Below are 18,976 nucleotides of genomic sequence, written 5' to 3'. Positions count from 1 at the left end.
CATTTTCTGAGTTGGTTTCTATCACCAAAGAGAATTATTTACTTCCAGTTCTCTAGCTTTGATGTGGTTTCTGGTTTTATGTGTAGGCGCTTTATATTTTTGATCATTTGAATGACCATCAACTCTACATTAGTTTGTATGTTTAATGTCTGTTGGCACTTTAGGAAATCATTTTGTCATACCTATATTTTATAATCATTTTATTGAGGGATCATACAGCTCCTATCACAATCTATAGATCCTCCAACAAATATTCTTGGTACATCTGTCTTCTGCTTCTTCAGATACCATGTGTTCTCCAGATTAAATCTTCAGGCTACAAGTGTGTCTGAGGTAGAAAACAGTTCACCCAGTGGGCTTCCCATATGGGGTCTCCCTGAATCTGTTTCTGGAGCATGCTGTGAGTCACACCAGTGCAGGATTCATTGTCCCTGGCAGAACTGACACATAGGGCTTCCAAGGCTGTAATCTTCATGGAAGTGGGGAGTCACATCTTTCTCCTGAGGAGTAGGGGGTCCTTTTAAATCACCAAGGTTTGTGTTACCCACTGTGTTCTGAGCTGCCAAGCCACCAGCACCCCTTCCTTCAGGACTTGGGTGGTTTGAATTCCCCAGTGTGAAGCAATCTGCAATTCCAACTCCCACCACTGACCATGGAGGGTTCTGGCCAATCAATGACCAGTCAATGACAGCAAGCACGGGTTCCGCTACTGGAAACGGGATAGGATGGGTGTTGACTGAGTCCTTGTCAGCCCCAACCTGAAAGTCTGGAGCAGGAATCTGTGGGAGATTAGGATTAAGATGTATAGCTAGATGCTGTCAGCAACTGGGAAAGTGCAGGTGGGATGGAGTATATGAGGAGCACTCATCATGTTGCCTATATGGATCTATCACTGGACAAGGTGCACTGATCAGAGTACACTTAGCTCTCGGTGACAGATGGAGAGAGGTTGCTTCTGATGTTTAGTATCTGAATTTTGGCTGCTGCAGACAACTTTATTTCTTACATTTTGCTTCTTGTTCAAAGTCATCTGACACCATGTGAACTGCATGCTTGTGCCCCATGGGCTTCTCAGTGGCAAAGAGCTCTTAAAAACTCTTTGCCAGGCATTGCCTTTGAGGAGCCTCTGGGTGTATTTCGACTGCCACCCCTCTGATGAGTGACTGAGCACTTAACTATATGTACTACCTAGAGACTCCAAGAATCACGCACTAGCGGTAAATGCATGTGGTTATAGATGGTTTTTATTAGTCACTTGCCAAACTGATAGGAAGTGAAATACTGAATGTTCATTTCCTGTGATGATCCCAAAGTCAGTCCTTCAGACAAAGATCAGTAGACCCGAGGACAGGGCTGAAAAGGGGTCAAAAGTTGTCTTGCAGGCCACTCAAGGCATCACCAGCTACTTCCTTGACTTCTGCATGACCCTATTCCTTGAACACTAGGAGGAATTCCCAGGGGACCATGTGATGGACAGCCCCTGACTGTCCCGACACCACAATGCTCAACTCCTTGCAAGAAACATGATTGCAACAGGGTGGATGAACCCACAACCTGCGTGAGATGTGTCCTAGACACTTACTCTCCAGTAGGCCTGCTTGGATTCCTGGAGCCATTATAGAGTAAGGGGCTAAAATTTGTCTTTCTTTAGTAACATTATTCTATTTGTTGTTGCTGAGAAAAACACACATGAATTCATCAGCTTCCCCAATACAAGTCATTAGACACAATGGATGATACATTTTGAATTAAGAGACCGTCTAAACCATTTCCCAATATGATCCTGCCCATTCACATGAACTTACTGTCCCTCAAGTTTCCTGTGAAAAACTCATCAGAGCTCCTCCTCTGAATTTGATTCCACAGAGGTTCTTCAAAGAGCACCGCGCTCAAGGCCACCTGCTTGTCTAATTAACCTGAACTCTTGAGACCTTGTTTTTCAACCGTGTTTTTACACCATGGCCAGGTCTCAGATGTCGAGCCCCAGGGCAGGATGGGACCCAGGTGTTTCCCTGAGAAGTGAGCATTTGGGACTGGCCAGAGGGAGTGAGAGAAAGAGCAGGACACGGCACCTGGGGTCACAGTGGCACTGAGGGCAGACGAGTATATATCTGCAGTTCTCTGCGTCCAGCACTGCCCTCCTGCTGAGCAACTGCAGTCTTGTCTCCGTGGCTGAGGGAGAGAGCATCTCATCAGTGTCCTGCACAGCTACGGCTTTTCCCTGTGGAGGCGGATTGTCCAGTCTCCAGTTCTTCTCCCCGTTCACCGGGGACTCAGGGCTCTGCCTCAGGCGGTGAGTTGTTTATGGGATGTTCTTTTGGTTCCTTTTGCTTCTGCTCTGGCAGCTTCCTCCTCAGGAACCCACCATGAGCTTTGATGACTGCTTCGACTACATGCAGCCCAGTGTGTACAGGGACGGGGACCTGGTGCTCGGGGCCTTCTTCCCTCTCTACAGGCCGCAAGCCAACTCAGAAGAACAGTGGAAATATTTTGTGACCAGTCCAAGGCCTAATGTGACATTTGACATGTAAGTCTCTGTGTGTCTGTGTCTGAATGGGGTCATGAAAGCTACATAGAGATTCTCTCCAAGCGTTGACTCATACGTTCTTCCTTCCCTCGCTCGGATGACTTTGAGTCGGCTCTGGCTCTTTCCACAAACGCACATCACTAGACATTCCTCGAAGGCACCGCTTGGTAGATTTGAACCGCAAACTCTGCGTAGCCATTGAACGCAAACCTCTGAGTAAATCGAGAACATGACATCCCCGAGTAGTGACCCACAGACCCTGTCCTATTCTTGATTTGGGAGGTGGGAGGTATTAGACTCTGTGGGTTTAAATACATTAAAATCTCGGCTGGAGTCTAGTGCTAAGGGAAAGTCATTAAAATACAGATTTCAAATTGGGAGAAGCCATCAAGGTGCCCTCTCAGGGAGATCACTGTGCCTGTCTCATCAGCAAGGTCTACATGTCCTTCAGAGAGCTGTCCGAAAGAGTCAGAGGACAGGGGAAGAAGAGCACTGGTTGGCAGGTTTCTCTGTGTCTTTCAGACTGCTTTTCCCCACATGGCCAGGGACAGACTCCAAGTCAAGCAAGGCAACCTAGGCTTCCTGATGCTTCCTTATTAATCTGTAGTGGACAGATTCACGCAATTTTGCTTGCATATGAGTAAACAAGTGTCCGTGTGCATTATAGATCAGGAAGGAAACATAAAGAAGCCTGTGTTCCTGCTTACTGGGCAACGTGTCCCTAATAGAGAATGTAAACATGAAGGGGCTTTGAATCTGTAGGAGGATTCTGTGGGATTGGGAAGAAAACAGATGTCAGCTAAATGTGGAGGCAGAATCTTTGCTGTGGTGAAAACACATGAAATGCTTTCTTGTTTACTGTGTCATCAGCACTGCCGAAGGCCACGTTATGTCTTTTTGTGAAATTTCTCTGCATCTGGTGATCCGTCCCATAAGATTATGAAGCACACTGTGTCAGGAGTGCTTTTTTCATAAATTCTGAGGATGCTCTTTGAAGCTATGGAGGTGAGGTGGACTGCTCAAACCTGGAGGGCCTTGTGATAATCTTAACCTTTAAATATTAAAGCCAACAAAATAGAAAGAAATGGTTAACATTTATAATTAAAGAAAGTCTGTCTGGAGCAATATGCTCTTGTAAAGAACTGTGTACGTGAAATCAGATTGATAATGGCAATTGGAAGTGTAGTTGAGAAGTTTAGAGGGCACCGGATTTAAATCAAGAATGGTGGAACAATCTGGAAGATACGCAGAGTGTTTGCACAAGGGGAGGGAGATCATCAGAATCAGAGTGTTGCTTGTGCAGAGTTTGTTCCAATACTGTCTTATTGTGGACATCATCACCAAAAAAAAAAAAAATCCTGATGATTGGATGATTGCATCCTGAAGCTGTTCTTCCTCCAAGCTTCCACTGTTGGCTTCCGTGTCCTGCCTGGCTGCATCGTGTTGATCACAAACATGTGCTAGTTCTTTACTTCCCAGGTTCCTAACTCACTGCTTGTTGGGCAAACTCCAAAAAATCAGCCTTTGACATGTAAACACAAACACAAGTGAAAGACTTCCCTTGTCATCCCTTCTCCCCAATGAACTCATGTGATTTAATATTAAGTCCTTTCAGGAAATCTCTCTCTCTTCTCCAAATCTGGGAAGTTAGGTCTGAATCTGCTGATGCTTTAGGAAGGGTATGTACATCAGCTGAATTCCTAAAGCTATAAATCCAACAATTTCTGTGCCCTCACATCTCTGCCAAAACCTCTCAATATTTCCTCTTGGTTTGGGACAATCATTGCTTGTACATATTGCAGATTCTGAATCAAAATACTTCAATACAGACAGTCACACTATTGTTTTTCCTTTTTACTCCCGCTGCCTTACCAATTTGAGTTGATGCTCGACTGTCTCCGACTGAGAAAGTGATGCCACTGGGAACAGGTCAGAATGTGGTGAGACTTGCAACAAGGTGGCGCAGAGACACGCAGGGAGCACACGCATAGGACAAAGTTTGTTGTTGGATCCGATCAATTCAGGCTTGCAACAAACTTTCAATTTTGAAAAAATAAAGTTTTATCTGTGTAGCATACTAAATAGAAGCCTGTATAGTAGTTGAAGTGTATCCCTTTTATTTCTAAAATGCATTTATTTTTTTGGCCTCCTACAGGTTTAATGGCCAAAATTATGGGTATGCTCTGATATTTCATTTTGCCATTGAGGAAATTAACAGGAGCACTTTCCTGCTCCCCAACACATCCCTGGGCTTCAGGCTCTACAATGCCTTTCCTAGTGTTGTCAGAACACTGGAGAGCGTCCTCGGATGGCTGTCAGAAACAGAGCCCGCCATCCCTAATTACACCTGCCGGACACACAAAAAGAACATGGCGGTCATTGCAGGAATCCCCTCAGAGTTCTTGGAGCAAGCCGGGGCACTGCTGGAGCTCTACAGGACGCCACAGGTACGGGCGCTGGGGGAGTGGACCTTTCCTTCCTCTGTTCGGTTCTCCTGCTGCTTAAGTGGAAGAGAAGAGGGACATAGGTACTGCCCATTCCTTATCAATGAGTTGGAATAATTATTCAGAGTTGAAACTGGGACAAGAACCAATCTGCCAGAGACTGCTCTTGCTTCACAGACAAGCCAAAGTGCCTTCTAGAAATTCTCTTGCTCAAATCCTCTCAGATCTACAAACTAGCTGTCTGGAATAGATCAAATGGCATAAACAGGAGAATACAAGGATTCATTCCATGAGCCCTTCATTAAGTTACTTATTTCATCTTCCACTTAAAACAGTGACATCGGACCCCGTGCTGTGGTGCACGGCATTGCCTTCAGTACTTACCGCTGTGGTACCAGATACTGCAAAGGCATGCTTTTTAAAAGTAGATGTTTATTTCTCACGCTAGAGGCTAAAATCTGAACTCGGTGCACTGGATCTAAAGTGAGGTTCTTGCTCTGTCACTCGTTGGGGGCGGGGAGGGGGGGTGATCCTTGTCTCTCTTCAGTGTTTGCTCCCTGATTCCTGGGCTAGCCTCACCTGTGATCATCCATTTCTCCACATTTGTGTTTGGGCATCTGTGTCTCTGTTGGTCTTACAACACTGAGCAGTGACAGGCTTAGCACAGGCATGCAACGTTCGACTAATTAATATAACAGACAACCTGATTCCTGAAAGGATTGTGTCCACGGGTGTGTCAGGACACCCACACATATTATGAGAGAATACAAATTTATCCTTAGCACACTTCAAAATTTCTTTAATATACTATCACACTCCATCTCAATGATATGAAATTGACAGGGTGTGATGGTTAGGTTGACTATTAGAAATGTACAAACGATGATGCTCTGTAGTTATCTAACCTGCCTGAGGTCAATCAACTACACAAAATAGAGTCAGAATTTGAACCCAGTAAATCTAATTCTGAATATTGCTTCACACCCACAGGGTTCTGTTCACAGGGTAAGGTTGGCTAAAGGAAACCTGTTCATGCAGCTGCTAAGGGCTAAGCACCTAACTGAAAGGTCAGCAGTTTCACATTACTAGCTGCTCCATGGGAGAGAGACATTGTCATCTGTTCCCACAGAGATCCAGTCTGTAATGCCCTGTGCGGCAGTCCTACTCTATGTTACTCCAAGTCTAAGTTCACTCCCCCACTCACGCATCACCGATGGAGTCCCTGACACTCTGCTTCCAATGGTCACAGTGATGAAAAGTCAGTGGAGCACAGCTCTGCTTTGTGCACGTGAATCACTATGAGTCAGCATCATGTTTAACTACAGTTCCTTTTATGACTTTGCTTCTGAGAACTCACATGGACCATTTCTCTCTTTTGATCCAGATATCCTACGGCACTTTTGATCCTTTGTTGAAAACTAAGGACCAGACTTCCTCTCTCTATCAAATTTCCCTCAATCACAGTTGTCTGGCCTCGGGCCTGGTCTCCTTATTGATCCATTTTGGATGGACATGGGTTGGTATCTTCGTGCCAGATGACACACAAGGTGAAGAGTTCACTTGGTACCTTCGAAAAGAGATGACTATCAGAGGTGTCTGTGTGGCACTCATAGAAAAAATCCCCGTGACCAAGATAATATTCAGCCTAAGAGATGCGACCTACCTCCCCAAAGTCCTGGACTCATCTGCAAATGCATTCATCATTTATGGTGAGTTCAATACCTTACTAACTATGCTTTTTTTAGAGGACTATAATTTTATAACCCACAAGATATGGATCATTACATCCAAGTTGGATTTTTCTTGGGTATCAACGAATCATTTATTAGATATTTTCCATGGGACTCTTTTCTTTTCACACCAGAACTCTGAAATACCTGGTTTCCAAGACTTTCTCAGGACAGTGACTCCTTCCAAGTACCCAGAAGACTTTTTCCTCACCAAATACTGGCTCTACGCTTTTAATTGCTCACTTGCAGGAACTGTATGTGGAGAAATTTCTGAGTGCCCACCCAATGCCTCCTTTGAGTCAGTGATGGAGGAAAGAGTAGACACGACCATATTGAAGTCCATCAACGATCTGTATAATGCTGTCCACCTGGTGGCCCGTGCCCTGCACGACATGGTCTTAATGAGCGAGGAAAGTAGGTACCAGATGGAAGCAGAACACCCTGCGCTTCTCCCTTGGCAGGTAAAACTTCCTTTGCGAGTGATTCATCTTAAGGGCTGGGAAGTATTTGAGATTGAAGTTATTGAGTTAAAATTTTATGATTTTACCTTGGTGACATAGTCGTTACTGTTGGGCTGTGAAGCACCTGGTCAGCATTTGAAACCACCAGCAGGATAAAGACAGCTTTTTCCTCCTGTAAGCAGTACACTCATTATAGTTTATCATTGACACAATGGAGTGAGTTTGATTTTGGTAATCTAATGTAGTCTTCAAGACGATTAATATTTGCTCATTTGAAATCATACAAAAGAGATATGGAAACTAAGCATGAGTGGTCCAAATCCACCAGTCCCTCCATAGAAGGAATGCAAAGCTAGATGTTCTCATACAGATTTACCACCTCAGAAACCCTACAGAGGAGTGCTATGCATATGAACAAGGCCACTGAGGCATAGTGGGTTATGTGTTTCCCCGCTGACTACAAGGTCAGCAGTAGAAACCACTGGGTACCATGATGAAGAAAGATGCGCTTTAGACTCTTTTAACAAATTGTAACCAAGAAAATTCATAGGGGAAATTCTATGCTTCTCTCTAGGATCATTATAAGTCAGATTAGACTTGAAAAAGGTGAATATTCTGAGAATGCACTTGAATCACTGGCTGTCAGTGAGTTTCTTTTCTGCTAGTACAATAGTCCACATAGAGGCAAATGGGATGGAAGCCAACAGATATGATAATAGATACATCTCAAACTCACTACCATCGTGTCAATGCTGACTCAAATGATCCTCTGTGGGTTTATGAAACTGTAACTGTTTATGGGAGTGGAAAGCCCAGTCTTTCTTCCTCAGAGCTGCTGGTGGTTTTCAACTGCCGACCATGTGGACAGCAGCCTGATGCTTAACCATCACAGCACCTGGGTGCCATCATAGAGAGATAGACCAATGGAATTAAAACTCCAGAAAGGAATCCATGCATCTACAGTCAACTGTTTATTGACAAAGAATCTTTGTCTCTTCCTGCATTTGATGAATCGCTCAGGATCCCTAAGAAATCCAATGACTGTGGTTGATGGTCTTGACTCCTACTAAACTCACCAGAAGTGAAATTTTCTGGAAAGGTATAGAAATTACTCCTGAGGCAGAGGTAGCACAAATTATTTGATTTTCTATAGACTACTAGCCTCAAATTTGATGATACTATCTTACTCAGCCTCACTATGGAGAAGAACAAAAAATCCCCAAATAGTCTAGCAAGTATGAAAAAGAAAATCAGTTGATGCAATTCAATTCCCTTAACATATAGTGTTGTTGTGAGTCACAGTTGATGGACTGTTGTGGGTTGAATTTTTTTTTAATCTGGGACAGGTTAGAGTGCTCTTCCTGGAAGACACAGAACAGTCGGTGATCATCCTGAAATGACACCGGTTCAGAAAGGGACATAGACACACAGACGAGGAAAGCCTGTGTCACTGCTTGGCAACTACACATCCCTTTAGTTCACACCTGAGTTTTTGTCTCTAACGTCCATGTTCATCTCCTTTCTTAATGATTTCTCTCCTTTAGCTCCACCCGTTCTTAAAAAATGCTCAGCTGGAAAGCAGTGCTGGAGAACACGTCTCCCTGAATGAGAACAGAAACTGTGTGTCACAATATGACATTATGAATTTTCTGAATTTTCCTGCTGGTCTTCGCTTACCTATGAAAGTCGGAGAGTTCATCCCCCAGGGTCTACGTGGGCAAAGTTTGATGATCCAGGAGGAGCTGATAGAATGGGCTTTTGGATTCACAGAGGTTTGGATGAATTCTTCATTTATATGCCAAAGCAGAAACAAGACATGAGAATAATTCTTTTGCAAGCAAATGAACTTATTACAAAATCTGTATTGATTAATAGGGTCTAATTTTTTTGGTCTCTTGACTAAGGGATATGAGGGAACACTTTGAATTAAGGCATCCCCATGTGTTACAGTGTAGACTTGTTCCCTAGGATTTCTATGCTGTCATGTTAACAGAGGCAGGTGGTCAAACATTCTTCTTTGCCATCAGTGGTTGTGTTAATATTGAGTGCATGTGCCACCACTTGTCATACTAAAATTGAGGGATACACATATATATTCTATATAATAGAACATATACTACAAAAACATAGAAATGTTATATATATATATATATATATAAAACACAAACACAGTGAGATTAATGATATCAAAATGTGAACTGATTTATAAATCTAATTTACCTATAGCTCTGATAAGTTGAGAGACTAGTCATCACTTTGGGCTGAGTTTATTGTTTGACATCCGTGACCTCCAACCCCAATTATAAAAAGGAACAAAGCAAACCTCAAACCAATTGCTGTCCAGTTAATTCTGAGTCATGTCTATTCTGAATCCCATAGAGTTTCCTTGACTCTAATCTTTTTAGACGTAGATCTACTGCTTTCTGGGGTGATTCTAGGTGACTCCAGAAAAACCACCTTTCATTTAGTATTTATCTAAAAATACTTTGTGTCCCCATGGTCTTGTGGTTGTGGATAGGTACCATTGAGCTGGTTCCAACCCACAGCAAGCATGTAGACAATAGGAGGAAACACTGCTCTCTCAGTCCTGCTCCATCCTCACAATTGTTTCTGTGCTTGAGCCCATTCTTGTAAGGCCTTATGTTGACCTAACTAGTACAGAATATATTCTGGTGACCTCTACTCGTGATATCATGCATACAAAAATCAAATCAAATTTCCTCCTTTCCATTTTTAGTGGAAAAAATAATTTTATTCTATTTAACTTGCATCCATTTGTGATTTTGCTTGACCTTACTGTATGTACCAGGTAGGTTCAAAGTTTGCATGGTATCTAAAAATAATGTTTTATATATTCTAATGTTGGCTGGTGATGCAGCAGGTAACATCTTGGATGCTAACTGAAAGGGTGGTGAAAGGAGCCTACATTGCCTCCAACACAGGAAGCCCTGCTGATCCGCTTCCTTAAAGAATACAGACGTGGGTGCTGAAGGGGCTGTTCTACTGTGTGTTATAGGAGTGGTGTCGTTGTGGTTCAGGATCATTCAGGCCCTTATGAGTCAGGATCATGGAATAAAAGCAAAACCTTGTTATGCACTATGATCACATTCTAAGGAAATATGATCGATTCATGCAAGACTACTGAACCATTATCCTTGATTTCTTTCTTACAGACTCCTCACTCTGTGTGTAGCAATAGCTGTGGCCCAGGATTCATGAAAATAACTCAGGATTGGAAGTCTATTTGCTGTTTTGATTGTATTTCATGTCCAAAGGGAGAAATATCTAATCAAACAGGTAGGAATTCACAAAATACAAGAGTCAGCTTCTCTTATTTCTAACGAGCCTCCTGGAGTGCCGCGGTCCAGCCGCAGCGGGTTGGGGTCCCCCGCTAGGTGGGTAAGGCTTCGACGAGTGGGAGACAGAAATCACACAACTCTAAGGTTGCGGTGACTGTTCCAATTTTCTTCATGCAAAGCTTCAACTTATATATTCTTTTTCTTGGCTTAAAGTTTATGGCCTGAGATCCTACATTAGGAAATTCTCAGGCCACAAGACCGTAACAAGTTACATCAATCACATCATGATTCTTGGTTAAAAATTAGTACATCTTGAAACTAAAACCTTCTCATACAAGGGTGATAGACATAATCCTCCTAACAATAACTGAGCACACTTCATCCAACTAGAGCGCATTGTCCTAACTATGAAATCAATAAAGCATTAATACATTTCATCATCAAAAATTACTTGACAGGCTTTAGCTGTTCTTTCTGTTCTTTCTTAGGCTGTTCCTCTAGGGCTTTCATTTCTTGTTCTTACTTTTCCACTAAGTTCCCAAAAATTAAACTCCCCAAAGTCTTTCTGTAACAAAGTACGAGCTGCCTCACAATAGGTAGCTTTGCTTCAGTGGACTTCAAACATCACGGAGGCCCTCTTCTTGCTAACCGTTCCATAAAACTTAAACTACTAAAAGGAACTTGTACACCTTCTTTGTTAACTATTCTCATGGCATTTCCATTACAAAACCCTGTATAAGGTAAATCAGGGCCAGGAACTCTATTTCTCTTTGGTTTATTTCCTGGAGGGGGATGACGTGTTCTGCCCCCTAAGCGGTAACCAGGATAAGGAAAAGGAAAAACCGTGGGAAGAGGACGATAAACCTTTTTAGAATCTTGCACAAAAGCATTCCAAATAATTATGGCAAGGCCAATCAAACAAGTTCAAATACATATCAAGAGCGAGTTTGGGCAGCCAACTCCCACCATCCAGCTTCTTTGAAGCCGGGCCAGGCATGTTCGACTCTGTCTTCCACGTCACGCGGCAGGACTGGTCGCCTCACTGGAGCCCCTGAGCGGCACAAAGAGGTAAGCATCAAAGAATATTCTGCATTTTGTCAAAAAGTAGTGCAGAAGACAGATTTTCCAATCTATGTCTACGTGTTCAAAATTACAGAAAACCACCTGGAGTCCAGTTTTTGTTCTGCCTTCATGGGGGCACCATGAATGGAATCCACTCAAAGGCCACTAATAAGGACTATTTTGAAAGGTGACATATTCTTCATAGATTGTTGATATTTGGTTGATACAAAAAAATAGGGAGTTGCCAGATAAGGTGAAAATGACAATTTTAACACATAATACACTCTTCAAAGCACATCCTAAACTTTGAATCATGTTGTTTCTCTCTTTCTTTAAACTCCATCTCACTTCTCTCCCCAGAGAGTGACACATGTATGGAGTGTCCTCGCAGTCAGTATCCCAACATGGAGAGGAACCGCTGTCTGCCCAAAATAGTGGTCTTCCCGGCTTATGACGATCCCTTGGGGATGGCTCTGGCCTGTACAGCTCTGGTCTTCTCTGTCATCACTGCAGTGGTCTTGTGGGTCTTTGTGAAGCATCGAGACTCCCCCATAGTCAAGGCCAACAACCGGACCCTCAGCTATGTCCTGCTCCTCTCCCTCCTCCTCTGCTTCCTCTGCTCCTTACTCTTCATTGGCCGTCCCGACACAGCCACCTGCATCCTCCGGCAAATCACCTTCGGAGTTGTGTTCACTGTGGCTGTTTCCGCTGTGTTGGCCAAAACCATCACTGTGATCCTGGCATTCAAGGCTTTGACACCTGGAAGAACCATGAGGCGGTTGCTGCTGTCTGGGGCTTCTAATGCTGTGGTTCCCATCTGCTCCTTGATCCAACTGATTATCTGTGGGGTCTGGCTGGGCACCTCTCCCCCTTTTGTGGACAGAGACACACACTCAGAGCCCAGAAACATCATCATCGTGTGCAACAAGGGGTCAGTCACTGCTTTCTACTGTGTCCTGGGATTCCTGGGCTTCTTGGCCCTGGGGACATTTTTCTTGGCTTACCAGGCCAGGAACCTGCCTGATACCTTCAATGAGGCCAAGTTCCTGACCTTCAGCATGCTGGTGTTCTCCAGTGTCTGGGTGACCTTCCTCCCTGTCTACCACAGCAGCCAGGGCAAGGTCATGGTGGCTGTGGAGATCTTCTCCATCTTAGCCTCCAGTGTGGGGCTTCTAGGCTGCATCTTTGCCCCAAAGTGCTATGTCATCTTCCTACATCCAGAGAGGAACATCAAAAGAGTTAAGGAATAAAGCATGCTTTGAGGAAAATGACAAAATATTACTTGTTTGTGTTTACTTTCTGTGCAGTTGATTCCTATTCATAACAAGCCTTGTTACAACGGAACAGAACACTGACTGCTCTGTCCTGCACCATCCTCACAACTGTAGCGGCCACTGATTCATCTCATTCTGTGTCTCCCTGTTTTCAGACCTTTTGCTTTACAGAGCATTTACTCCTTCCCTAGAGACTGGTACTACTTGTTGGCAAGTCCAAAGTACAAGAGATTAAGGCTTTCCATCCTCAGTTCTAAAGAGCATGCTGGACGTACTTCTTTCAAACAGTTTTCTCTTTTCTATGGCTGTCCTTGTTTTATTCGCTATTCTTCACCAACAATATTATTTACATGTATCAATTATGTTGTTCTTTTTTATTCCTTCTCCAGTCTTTCCATGAAAATGAGGTGATTAACACTACTACAGCTCCCATCAAGTGCACCTTAGTTCTCAAAATGAACCTTTATCACATTTCAAAGAGATGGTTTGGAAAATGTCCTCTGTCTTATAGAGTTGCTATGGGTTTTAATCTATTGGATGGCAGAGCACATTGTTTGTTGCTATATTTTTGAAATTTTACCTTATGCAATATGTCTTGTGTTTCTATTTCTTTTTCTGGAATTGAACCTGTGTGCCAGTGAAGACTCCAAGTCCATTTCAATTTTCCTTTTATTTATTTATTTTCCACACTCAGCCTATTATTGCAGCTTAAGGGATTAGGAATCTGGTGGGGTACTTACCAATTGATTAATCATGTTTTATTTTTAAAAGAGCACACTGTATATATTTACACAGCGCATCTCAAGAAATGAAATCAACAGTAAGACCCTGTTAGCCCTCTCTCTATTTGCTTCTTTCCCCCTCTCCCCCTCTATCCTCCCTTCTCCTTCAGAGTAGCCTATCCCTCCCATCTTCCTGCTCTTTGTTTGTCCCTGGCCATCTCAGAGCCATCAAAGCCTTGTCTGTTCTTTTGTAATCCGCATTGCTTTATTTTTCCGTATATTAATGGTGTCATTATATCCTTCCCTATGTAAGATTGACCAAGTTATTGCAGCATAATGCTCTCTAGGTTTGTCCATGCCTTGCAGCATAGAAGAGAGTTTTCAATTAGTTGGTTTCTTTAAGCACAATAATCCCTTGCTCCTGTGTAACCCAGTTTGTTCATCCTTTCCTCTATGACAGTGATTTTGGTGGTTTTGAGACTTAGACATTATGGACAGTGCTGCAATAAACATAGGTGTGCACATGCCTGCTCATGTTGTATTCTTTATGTCTTCATGTATATGCCCAGTAGAGGAATGGCTGGGTCACAAGGCATTTGTCCTTGCATTTGTTTGAAGGAGCGCCATACTGCTTTCCTTAGTGGCGGTACAGTTCTCCAGCCCTACCAGCAATGCGACCGCACGTCGATTCCCATACCCTCTCCAGCACTTACTGTTCCTGCTTTCATCGACTTCCCACAAAAGCACGCTTTTAATTTGTATTTCTCTCATTGCTAATGAAAGTGACTGTTTCCTCATAAGGTAGTTGGTCACCTCGAAGTCCAATTTGGTAAATTTTCTATTCAGGTCATGTGTCCTCTTTTGCCTGTCTTAATTATATTTTTGTGGTTAAGATGTTGTAGTTTATCTGATGTATTATCACTGAGTATTTTTCCCAGTCTAGGGGTTCTCTGGTGACGGTTTTCATGAAATCATTTGATGTGTATACATAATGCATTTTCAGTAAGTCCCAGTTTTTTATGATCAATTTCCATGTATTATAATTTTTGTAGTTGATCATTCTATGGTAGATTTCTAAATGTATGGTCTTGAGATCTGACATGATGATTTGTACTGTCTCAATGTTTTTAAATTACAGATGCTTCTTTTGTAACCTAAAATATGATCTGTTGTAGAATAGCTACCATAAACGCTGGAGAAGAAAGTGAACGGACTTTGTTGGTGAGGAGGTCTAGATATACCTGAGAGCTGGTTGACTGTTCCGGCATTCCTTAGCTAAGTTTTCTCTTATGCTAACTGATGTTAAGGGCCTCCCACCTATGTGCTCCTAGGAGCTGAGCAACCAGATTTGGTTTTGAGTTTTATACCAATAATGTAAATATCAACCTTTTTAAAAATTATGCTTGTGATGTGCTCCTATTTGGACGCTGTCAGGCTGGTCACCGGAGGAGAAGATCCAGCTTATCAGGTGAGTTGTCTCCTTCTTGGCCAATTGAAACTAAATTTGCTCCCTGGATTCCCGACTTTCCGCCTATTTTCGCCCACACCGCAATCAACCTGAGGTAAATATCTGCTATTTCTTCTACTCTAAGTTATGGCTGCGCGCTGCCACCACTCCCCAGGCCGTGAGCTCAAAGCAGCCAACTGCGCAGAGAGCTCCATAGTGGAGTTCCACTCATGTCTGGGATTCTGCCCCCCTCGGGAAACCACCTGCAGAAATTGCTGTTCCAGGCAAGGGCACAGCCGGCGACCGCGGGCTCGCCAAAGCTAAAACACTTTAGAGCGTTCTTGATTTGTTTTGTGAGTGGAAATTCCACACAAAAAAAGGAGTTTGAGGAGAGACCCTGTTACCCTAGATCTAATTTCAGGACTCCACCTAACTTTTTCCCTCGCTTTACCTCCCAGTTTTCTGGTCTGGCAGCAGGAGCTCCGGATGGGCGAGTCCTTTCCGGTCTCCATTTTCCCCCAACTCCAAATACATAACTTTCTAATCAAGTGCCCACATACCTCAGATACCTGTGATAGAATGATATATACTACCTGCACTTCCTCTTAACTCCGTTTACTTCTGTCTCCTCAGAAAAAGTAAACCAACCATACAAAAGAGACTTAAAAAGCTGAGACTTCTGGGAAGATGGCACAGATATAGGATCACCCACAAAAAGAGCTCACTGTGTGATCACCAGGTTTATGGGGAAGGAGGCCAAGCTTGAAGACTGGAATGTGAAATGGGGTGTCTGAGCAACCCAGGGTCATTTTGTGGGTTTTCTTGTGGTGAGCATAGCTCTGCCAATCACATCTTCCCCCCTCCTGGCTTCATGTTTTACTCCTGAAACACCCTTTCCCTCTCGATCACCCATCCCCAACCATTGCATTCCGTAGAACACTTTGTATCAGTTATTATCTGTGTACATCCATTTGTCCTGTGTTGCACAGCTGAGAAACTCACCAGAAAACAATGAAAAAGAAACTCACTAAGGTGGTATGGGTAAGATCATATTAGGATAAAGACAAAAATAGATATAAACCATAGAGGGAGGAGACCCCCATTAACATTCAAAAGGCCAGGGAAGAAATTCCTATCATGGAACAACTAAGACACACTTGTATGCAGGACAAATTCAGGTCGTGTCGATAGGGAGATCAACTGGCCACGTATAGAGTTCCATCTAGCATAATCAAGATTACAAAGGCCTCTGCCTTCGGCTAGAGCAGATCTGTCAGCAGCTTGGTCTGATAAGATACTCTGCAGAGGGCTTTTGAGTTCCCACTCACCTCTGTAGTAATTAATCCACCTTGGTTATATAGTGGTTACCTTTGGGATGTGAACCACCTGGTCAGCAGTTTGAAACCATCAGCAAGACAAAGACGGAGCTTTCTCCTCCTGTAAACAGTGAAGTCATCATGACTTAGATTGACACGATGGCAGTGAGTGTGATTTTGGCCATCTAATGTACTCTGCAAGGTAGTTCTCTAGAGACTGGTACTTCTGTTAGCAAGGCCAAAGTACATGAGATAAAGGCTTTCCATCCTCACTTCTAAGGAGCATGCTGGCTGTACTTCTTTGAAATAATTTCCCCTTTTCTATGGCTGTCATTTGTTTATTTGCTATTCTTCCCCAACAACAAGATTCACATGGATCAATTATTTCTATCCTGTTTGATTGCTTCTCCAGTTGTTACATGCTTGCAAACATCATGGCTCGCATCGCGTGCACCTTAGTCCTCAGAATGAAACCTTTCCTCTTTCACATTTTAAAGAGTTCTTTGGGCAAATGTACTGTGTCTAGTAGTGTTGCTGTGGGTCTTAATGCCACTGGATGGCAGAGCACTTTATTTGTAAAGTTTGAAAGTTTGCCCCATGCAATATGTCGTTTAGTTTCCTTTTTGTTTGCTGGAAATGAACCTGTCACTAAAGACTCCAAGTCCATTGCAGTTTTCCTTTAATTTTATTTTTCCCTTCACTCAGACAATTTTTTGCAGTTGAAGGGATCAAGAATCCGGTGGGATTTTTACAAATTAGTTCATTATGTTTTGTGTTTTAAAGTAGCACATTGTATGTATTTACATAGCCCATCTCAAAAAATGAAATCAACAGTCATACCCTGTTAGCATTCTATCTCTTTGCTTCTTTCTCCCCCTCTACCCCAAACTCAGCCATCCTCCCTTGTTTTCATTATCCTATCCCTCCCCTCTCGCTGCTCTTCCCAGGCCCTTGTCTCTGCATCTCGTAGCCATCAAAGCTTTGTCTCTTCTTGTGTAAGCTACATTTCTTTGTTTTTCCTTATAATAATGGTGTTATTAGATATTTACCTATGTAAGATTGGCCAAGTTAGCTCAGCATAATGTTCTCTAGCTTTGTCCGTGTCTTGCAGCGGATAAGACCGTTCTCAGTTTACTTTGTTTTAAAACATAATCTTCAGTGTACGTATGAAATTTAGTTTGTTCATCATTTCCTCTATAATAGAGGATTTTGGTTGTTTTGAGACTTTGACATTATGGAAACTACTACCGTAAACATAGATGTGCATATGCCTGTTCTTATTGTATTCCTTATTTTTTTAAGGCATATATCCAGTAGAGAGCTTGCTGGGTCACAAGATATTTGTTTTTGCATTTGTTTAAAGATCTGCCATACTGATTACCTTAATGGTGGTACAATTCTACAGTCCTACCAGCAAGGTGATCGCTTCTTGATATCTCCACATACTCTCCAACACTTTTATTCCTTTCTTCATTGATTTTGCTAAAAGTGTGTTTTTATTTGTATTTCTCTTATTGCTAATGAATGTGAAGGTGTCTTCACATGGTTGCTGGCCACGTGGATGTCCCATTTGGTAAATTGTCTACTTGTGTCATGTGTCCATTTTTAACTGTCTTATTTATATATTTTTTGTTAAGCTAGTGTAGTTTTCTGTAAATTTTGGAGGTTATCCCTTTATGTGATATATTATCACTGAGTATTTTTTCCAATCTAGGGGTTGTCTGTTGACTGTTTTCATGAACTCTTTTGATGTGTATATACAATGCATCTTCCCTAGCTCCCAGTTTTTAATTTTCAATTTCCGTGTATTATGATTTTTGGAGTTAATCGTTCTATGGTTGATCTCTAAATTGATGGCATTGTGATCTGACATGCTGGTTTGTAATATATCAATGTTTTTAAATTTGTGGATGCTTCTTTTGTGATCTAAAATAAATGCTAGAGAAGTAAGTGAAAGGAATTTTTGTTGCTGAGGTGTTCTACATATATCTGAGATCAAGTTGACTCTTTTTTTCCGTATCTTTGTTGGTTTTTTTTAGAGTTGATCAATCTCTAGTTGAAATGGATGCCTTGAAGTCTCCCAGTATTGTATAACTTGATCTGTTTTTCTCTTCCTTTCTATAAGAATTTGATTTATATGCTTTCCTTCTTTTCCATTTGGTGCATTTATATTAATGAAAGTTATGATTTCTTGTTCAGTTAAAGCTTTCATAATGACATTAGTATATCCCACTTGTTGATTTCAGGTACATCTGTGTGTGTAGCCTTCCCTATTTCAGTTAGCCTGTGTATTCCCTGTGCTAAGATTCTTAGATTTGTCCTGATTCCTTAGTTGATGGTACTGATATTTTATGGCTTTTCATCTAATTGTGTGATCCACTTTGAGTTTGTTCATTTGCATGGGGTGAGGTAAGTGTCTTGTTTCATTTTTGTACATGTAGATATCCATTGTTTCCACTACCACTTGTTAAAGAGGGTATCCACACCCAACTTGATGCCCTTCTAGCCCTTGTGGAAGATCAGTTGTCTATATCCTGATGGTTTTATTTCTGCATTTCTGTTATTTTTCATTGGTCTGAGCATGTGTCATTGTGCCAGTAGCACACTGTTTTGGCCACTGTGGCTGTATCAGAGGTGTTAAAAGTCGGGTAAAGCAAGCACCCCAGCATTGTCTTTCTTGAGTTCTCTGCTAAT

At 42.4% G+C, this 18,976-nt stretch overlaps 1 protein-coding gene across 1 annotated transcript; it reads left to right on the top strand.

Moving 5' to 3' along the window:
• Nucleotides 1-2,366: 2,366 nt before the first annotated feature.
• Nucleotides 2,367-12,773, top strand: LOC142447968 (vomeronasal type-2 receptor 116-like). Its single transcript, XM_075549797.1, has 6 exons — nucleotides 2,367-2,527; nucleotides 4,683-4,974; nucleotides 6,356-7,162; nucleotides 8,707-8,934; nucleotides 10,336-10,459; nucleotides 11,884-12,773. Exons 1-6 carry the CDS (start codon nucleotides 2,367-2,369, stop codon nucleotides 12,771-12,773), a joined length of 2,502 nt encoding a protein of 833 aa, XP_075405912.1.
• Nucleotides 12,774-18,976: the final 6,203 nt, after the last annotated feature.

Source organism: Tenrec ecaudatus, chromosome 1 (genome assembly GCF_050624435.1).
Source record: "Tenrec ecaudatus isolate mTenEca1 chromosome 1, mTenEca1.hap1, whole genome shotgun sequence".
Lineage (NCBI taxonomy): Eukaryota > Metazoa > Chordata > Mammalia > Afrosoricida > Tenrecidae > Tenrec > Tenrec ecaudatus.
The sequence above is the reverse complement of the archived record's forward strand: the minus strand, read 5'-3'. Positions and strand labels throughout refer to the sequence as shown.

What these genes read in the sequence shown, in the direction of transcription:
- LOC142447968 (XM_075549797.1), top strand. Translation starts at nt 2,367, where the DNA reads ATGAGCTTTGATGACTGCTTCGACTACATGCAGCCCAGTGTGTACAGG. An exon ending in AGCTCTACAGGACGCCACAG is followed by an intron (nt 4,975 to 6,355) that starts GTACGGGCGCTG and finishes CTTTTGATCCAG; the next exon opens with ATATCCTACGGCACTTTTGA. An exon ending in AGAAATATCTAATCAAACAG is followed by an intron (nt 10,460 to 11,883) that starts GTAGGAATTCAC and finishes TTCTCTCCCCAG; the next exon opens with AGAGTGACACATGTATGGAG.